The following is a 7429-nucleotide window of genomic DNA, read 5'->3' as shown; positions in this document are numbered from 1 at the left end:
CTTAAATATTAAAAAATAATAAATTAAAGAAAAAACAATAACTATATTAACAAATCAATAGTAAAAAAACTGTTTACTTAAATATTAATTAAAATACTTTTATCAATTAAGTTAACAATTACCACATAGCAGCAAAGGTAGCGAAAAAAATAAACAAATAATTTAAAAAATATTTTCAAACAAATATCTTGAAGGAAGTTAATCTTTATTTTAAAATTTGACATAGAAGTTTAGTTGAGCCCGGTGTTTTTAGAAACAAAAAAAAAGTTTGTTTTTAAAGTACTAAAAAAGTAGTACTTATTTTAAACACTTAATAAAACTAAGTAGCAGCAAATAAAAATATTTTTATCATTATGATGTCACAATTCACTTTAGTTCAGTGAATTTGAATCTGGGCGAGCAGCTTGCTTTGTTGAAGAGTCTGACTTTAGTGGTGATGGGCTGATGGTGGTAATCTACCTGAAAATTTGTCAGAATTTCCCTGAAAAGAATTTCTATTTCCTGCTGAGCCACTCTTCTACCCGGACATTGCCTCGCTCCGTGGCCGAATGGTGTGAACACAAACTGCTCCTTGCATCTGTAAATGATAATAATTTTAAAAAACGTTTGTAGATATCATCCAAGTTTTATTTTAAAGTTTTGTTATAAAATTTATTTTAAAAAGTTTTATGTTGAAGTTTTGGTTCTAATTTAACAAAGTTTTTTAATTTAATATAATAATTTTTTTAATTTATGGATAAAGCTAATTTTTTGCTTATTCGATTATTTTTAAGATACGTTAAATAAATTTATGAATATTGAAAATTTATTGAAAATACGTTTTGTAAGAAGATAAACACACAAGTAAAAATATAAACTCACGCAAAAGGGGATTTTTTGTCCAACCACCTTTCGGGTATGAACTTCTCGGGTTTGGGAAAATATTTTGGGTCTTTGAGGTTCATCAAGTGTGATGTAAACCTAACGGTGGTTCCCGAGGGAACTTGGAAACCCCCTAAAACGAGATCTTGCTGGGTTGTTCGCGTGTTGGCGTAAGTGAGCGGGTTGAGACGCATCGCTTCGTAAGATACTGCTTTCATCCATCTGATGGAAGTTTAAGATTTAATTTAAGATAATTTTCGGATATTAGTTTTAATGAATTTTTATATTTAGATTTCCATATTAAAGATATATACTAGTTGTTTTTTCTAAATATTGTACTTTGGTGCAATAAAAAATCTATTTTTAATGATGATTAAAGTTAAGTATTATTAAGTGTAACAAATATTTATTTGTAAAAATTAAAAAAATATTTTTTTTAATGTAAAACAGTTTGCTTTAATTTAGTTAAGTACTTATATGAGGATTGTTTTACTTTAGGTTTTTTAAAGCAAATCACAAACCTTACAAATTCATCTTTAGTTTCTTTAGGATCCCCCTCCTTTGTCTGCATTGCCAACCTCCTCAGCTTCTCCTGGTACTCCTGATTTTCAGCCAATTGGTACAGGATGAACACAGAGCAGGTGGAGGTGGTATCGATTCCTCCCGCCAGCATTTCCAGGTTCAGCGTCACCGCGTCCTTCCTCGACAGCAACCCGTTGGCCACCACGTGCTCCAGCAAGCTCTTCGCTGGTTTGGCGGGCTTTTTCATCGGGCATTTGTTGGCGGGTTTTTTGGACGAAAACGGGCACTTTGACTCGTTTGGGACTTTTCCTTCTTTTTCAAGCTCTGCTAGTCGCCTGTAATTGAAATAAGTAAATTTAACATAAGTTTATAAAGTTTTATTATTGAAAACTTTACAGCTCATTCTTTACTCCTTTAGTCAATATATACATTATTTAAAGTGTATGAAAACCATAACATACATTTCTTTTAAATATGATAAAATTTTTAAGTTAAACATAGTATTAGTTCTTTAATTTTAAACTTGATGAAATGTTAAAACTTAAGAATTTTTTTCTATAAGTGTTATTTATTAGAATAATATGTACTGATAATGCTTATGTGAACTATTTCAAAAACGTCATTCAACCACTTCAAACCAGTTAAATAGAAATAAGCGCGTTACACTGAATACACGTTTGTGAAATGTTTGTTTACGGTTGTCAGTATAAGCAGCATTCGAAGCTGCGCAAGTTGATCGAATACATTGCCGGTGTGTAACCGCGTGAAAATTTATATCAGTTTAAGTGTATCAAAAAATTTCGGCTAACGGTTTATACTAGTATAACGTTTTAAAGGTAAATGTGTTTTATTATATTATTGTTCTATTGGCAAATTGTATTAATTTGTTTTAAAACCTAAAAAACTACCTCATCAACAATTACAATAAACTAATATAAATATTAATAAATTTATAATAACTTATTTTTTCAGGTTGTAAACAAACTAACTCATCGACAATTTCTCCAGCGTATTTGAACTCGTCAAGTTGCGATTTTTTCAGTATTTTCCAATCCCGAGTTTCGAACAGCTTCCACGTGGGGGCGCTAAAGGTCAGTCTTGCGCCGTAATCAAAAAATACGTCCATGCAATGCTGCAGTTTTCTCGCCGACCTCTTCACTTTATTATCTCCTCTCTTGAATAACCCCAACCTGTTAGCAGTGTGAATAGTTTAGCATTAACGCTGAAAATTAATAAATTTTTAAATTTGATTTGTAGTATGAGCCTGATAATTTAAAAAACTTTGCATAAACATTTAAAATTAATCAATTTTTTTTTTTCAAAAAGAAATAAACTATTTAAACAAAAAAAATAAAAAAAAGTTTTTAGTTTAAAAAAATAAACTAAAATCAACTAACCTCATATCAAGTAGGATAACAGCAACGGATTCGAGCGCCCACTTGTTCAAAACAAACTCGAAATCATCAACTTCCCCGCTTCCCCTTCCTATCACCTCCCGCATGTGTCTTATCAGTTCCTTCGTCACTTCCCTCTGACCCTTTCTGGCTTGGAGCACCGACTTGGGTCGCATCAGGATCGGGTTGGCAGCCGACCTGTTTCTGTACCATTCCTCTCCTGTGTAATTATGAAAACTTTGTAATTGCAATAAATAAAGTCGAAAAAATACTTTTGAAAACGTTCTAGATAATACTGATAAAAAATCGCTCAAAAAACAACATAACTTTCAGTCACGTGATGCAAATTTATTTCCAACGTGACTTCTATTATTTGCGTGTATTTCAACGTTCGGTGAAATGCCACGCAGGAATGCGAAACGCCGGTTGCTCGCACGTAACATCTTGAGGAAACGTAGAAAACGTGGTTGTTGGTTTTTCGTGCGTAAAAAGTTGAAAACAAGTTTCACGTTTACAGTTATTTAGTGTAACTTGAAATATGTTTTACATACGCAAGCTCTATCAGTATACGTTATATCAAAGCTAAAGTTTTTTGTTATCAAAAGTTTATTTTGCAACAAAGTGTTTTTTAGTTATTTTATTTTTCAATAAAAGTTTTAATTTTTAAAACGGTTTTGTTCTTGACAAATATTTATTTACAATAATACCTTGCATATTAGTGACACCAACGGGAAGTCCCTGTTGCAATCTGCTTTCCGTCAACGCCTCCAAATTTGGTCTGCAAGGGAATTTCCCTTCGTTTCTCACTAGAACAGCGACATCTTTCGGATCGCTGATGTAAACAAACTCCTCATTCATTATCTTCTCCTTGAACGTTTTACCGAAACTGTAAAAAAAAACATTATACAATCTAGGAAACATATAAACGTTTGTTTATTTAATTAAAAAACAAAACACAAAAAAAAAATAAACATCAAGCTTTAGGTGTTTTAGCGTAGTTGTTTTTTTTAAAGAGTAACACAAACTGTTAGTAGTAAACTTTCAACTTATTCATGTTTAAAAAATAAACAACAAATATCTAATTTAAATTTTAATAGTATTCAAACAAACTTTTCATGTCTGTCTTTTAAAGCAGTGGTGTATTCTTTCGGCGAGTAAGGACCGAGGAAAGTGTAATCCAGGGCCGAACCGAAAAACGGCAAGCCTTTAGGCCCCGCCATCTCACCGTAACTCTTCACTCTGCTTTCAGTTTTCAACTCGGGGGTTTTACCTAAAAGTTGCTGCAATCCATTCTGCAACTGCAGCTTGAGTTTTTTCAGGGAAATTAATTGAGGCTGGTCAGTTTGAGTTATTGAAAGCTGGGCACTTCGTCTGATGGCCTGTACTTTAGTTGCTTGAAAAGGTAAGGTTACAAGTCCTTTCTTCATTTTTAGGTTTCGTTTTAACAATAGCTAAAAAAATAATTATTTAGAACTCACTAATTTCTAGGTTTCTACAATCATTAAAATTTTAGGTTTAGTGTTTGTAAAACATTTAAAAAACAAAAAAGTTGTTAAGCGATACTTTAACTTCAAAACTTCTTAAGAGTGCCAGCTTTTACAAAAATTGATATTAGTATCTAAGCTGTTTTTTTTTCTCTAAAAGTTTTATTCTAGCCGTTAACTTAAATAGTACAGACTGAACTGATTTGAAGCAGTCGGTTATCAAGCTTAAATATTGGTGAAAAAAGGAGAAAGGATTTTTCTCAGAAACTTCAGGTCTTTTTTTCCTTCGCGCCGTTTTTGACACTAACTGGCGTAACAGAGTTTGAAACCGCTAAAAAAAGTGATGGGAAGCTTTTTGAACATTTCGTTTGTTATGATGGATACAATTTCATATACTTTATATGTATATTTATGTAATTTGATAACATTGAAAAAAAGAATAATTAAAAAAGAACTTCTGTTTTGTATAACGTAAATGCACTAAATTAAGCAAAACTTGAAATAAACAAAAAATTTAAGTTGATTATACAAAATTAATACAAGTTTTTAAAGTAATTACATAATCAAGTACTAATAGCATAGTAATGAACAAAAAGTTAAGTACAAAACTCATACACTTTTATGAAAATTTAATATTCAAAGAATTAACAATTTTCATTTGCTTAGTATTGAAGTATTCTTTAAATGCTAAATGTCTTATTAAAAATATGAAATTAATTTCATTTAAGTTTAGTTTTTAAATTAATAAATAAGCTAATTGTTTTTTTTTTAAACTAGTAAAACGTATATTATTTTCTATAAAGATGTTCAAATATAAAGAATAGAGTTGAATTTCATAATTAGTATTCCACTTGTTTTTGATATGTTGAAAACATAAAAGTGCATATCAAATTTTAAAATTTTTGATATTTTGTTTATTGTTATTAGTTTTATTTTTGTTTAAGAAAGAAAAAATAGCTAAGTCTTAATTGAACAAACAAAACATTAAACATTAAAGATAAATTTTTAAAGTCAACTGTTTAGTATAATGAATAACGAATCAAATTTTTAAATTATTTCTGAAAACTATTTATATTTATCTAACTTTTTGAAATATTTTATAGTATATCGAAAAATAATTTAAATTTATTGCATTCTATTTTAATACTTTATAAATTGAACAAAAATAGTTTCTATACGTATGCTTTTGCAAGAAACTGCTTTACTGGAATTATTTTGAACAGAAACTGATCAAACTCAAATGAACTTTACACAAACTTAATTTGTTTTTAATTTATCTACTCTTTTCATTGTATAAAAGTAAAAAAAAAGTTTAAACTACACTAAATAAACGCTTTGAATCTTTTTTATAATAATTGAATTAGCAATCTTTTATGAATACTGAATTAAAGTTATAATTTTTTTATTTAATTTATTCGAAATTAAAAACATTTTTTGCACCAAAGTGCATCTAAAGACAACAAAAACAGCATTTTCATAGCTCATAATTAACATTCTATAATTTTTTTTACATTTTACTCTAATAAAATGTTGGAAGGTAATTGTTTCAACGTAAACACAACTAAGTAAAAAACCTATACTAACAAATGTTAAATTGATTTGAATTTCTTAACTTATATACCAAACAACGAAAAAAGTTGAAGATAAAACACTAATCTTTGTGTTAAGTAAATACTAAGTATTTCCTTGTAGTCATGTGTAGATTAAAGTTCTTGTTATCAATAAAAAACTTTTGTTTTATTTTTGTTCTCATTACGTATATACACTACAAAATATTTTATGTAACTTTTTACTAAAAACTACTGTTTGCGAAAAACTACTTTTTCCGTTTCTTTTAAGTGTTTATGAGCTAATAACAATGTATTTGACGTTTTTTACTTAAAACCTACAATTTTCATAAAATATAATAATCATAAATTTAGTCCTTTTTGTAATGCAATAACTTTCAAACAAAAATATTTACGGTTATGACAGAACCTATTTATTTTGGTTTATGTTTAATAAAAGCTTCAAAAATAAGAGCAACTCTAACTGAATCGCTTAACTGTTGTAAATTTTATTAAAATCTACAAAAACAAAAAAAGCACGAACATTAATTTCTACAAACTATAGTAAGAACAAAAAGCCACAAAATAAATAAACTAAGAGATTAAACAACAACTATTTTTTTTTAGTATTTAAAATCTTAATAGGGCAACCAAAAAGAAAATATTTTGGTATACGCAATACAAACCAGGTAATTGCATTATAATAACATCGTATACTTTATATATTTAATTTAGATAATACAACTTAAATAAATTACCTAATACAAACTATATTCAAAGTGCGTAGTCTTAATAAGATAATTTCTAAACTATAACAAAATTTAGTTTGTTTTCAGTTTAAATAGGACAACAATTATCAAACAGAAAGTGTTTATGGTATGCAGAATCAAAATAAGAGAATTGCTTTCCAATAACTAAATATACTTTGAAAAACTACTCTAAACAAGACATATGTAAACAATTACGCATTAGAAACATTTGGTATGTGCACTCTAAAAGCAAAATTGCAAAACATTTATCAAGTATATGCTGTTTGTTGAGTTTAGAGAGGATAACTATGAACATTTACGCACACATAAATTGTATACTTGGTTTCGGCAATCTTTTAAGGACAACTGCTAAATAATCAGAAATTGTAAGTTTTACTTTCTTACCTATTTCAAAGAGAAAAAATGTTAGACCAAATATACCTATACTTTAATTTTAAGTCAAACAAATTTGCTGTTAACAATTAGAAACTATACTTGACATGGTAAACTATGAAGAGCTCGACTTTTAAACCATAACTAAATGTACTTTGGTAATTTCAAAGTTACTCTGTAAACACGGCTTACCATTAACCAAACAACAAAATGCTTGACAAGTGTTTTACCAAGTAATTTCTTGAACTGACAAAGTATTAATACTTTTTATATTTTTAAAAAGTAATACTCATACAAAATGTCAATGCATATTCTTATATGATACTAAATGCTGAAATAGGTATAAAACATCTATTTTCAGAAAGTACCATCAGCTAACTATAAAGTACATATAGCTTTTCTACTGCATAGATTGTAACTCATTGTATTAGTACTTAAGTTAATACGATTGCTGAACCTATTATATGCTAATATTATAT

At 28.5% G+C, this 7429-nt stretch overlaps 1 protein-coding gene across 1 annotated transcript; it reads right to left on the bottom strand.

The window, feature by feature from the left end:
- Positions 1–221: 221 nt before the first annotated feature.
- On the bottom strand, positions 222–4210 carry LOC145844604 (cytochrome P450 CYP12A2-like). The gene is made up of 7 exons (XM_082952004.1): positions 3888–4210; positions 3485–3663; positions 2781–2997; positions 2373–2573; positions 1383–1718; positions 862–1083; positions 222–577 (listed from the first exon to the last, which is right to left on the bottom strand). The coding sequence occupies exons 1-7, from the start codon at positions 4202–4204 to the stop codon at positions 367–369; spliced, it is 1683 nt and encodes a 560-aa protein (XP_082808130.1). The 5' UTR covers positions 4205–4210; the 3' UTR covers positions 222–366.
- Positions 4211–7429: the final 3219 nt, after the last annotated feature.

Source organism: Thalia democratica, chromosome 1, assembly GCF_965202585.1.
Source record: "Thalia democratica chromosome 1, ktThaDemo2.hap1.1, whole genome shotgun sequence".
Taxonomy (NCBI): Eukaryota; Metazoa; Chordata; class Thaliacea; order Salpida; family Salpidae; genus Thalia; species Thalia democratica.
The sequence above is the reverse complement of the archived record's forward strand: the minus strand, read 5'-3'. Positions and strand labels throughout refer to the sequence as shown.

Bases quoted from the DNA above. Each gene is read 5' to 3' on its own strand.
- LOC145844604 (XM_082952004.1), bottom strand. From the start codon at position 4,204: ATGAAGAAAGGACTTGTAACCTTACCTTTTCAAGCAACTAAAGTACAG. The intron at 3,664-3,887 runs GTTTGTTTGAAT...TTTTTTTTACAG, and splicing joins TTAAAAGACAGACATGAAAA to TTTCGGTAAAACGTTCAAGG. The intron at 2,998-3,484 runs GTATTATTGTAA...ATAATTACACAG, and splicing joins TGGTGTCACTAATATGCAAG to GAGAGGAATGGTACAGAAAC.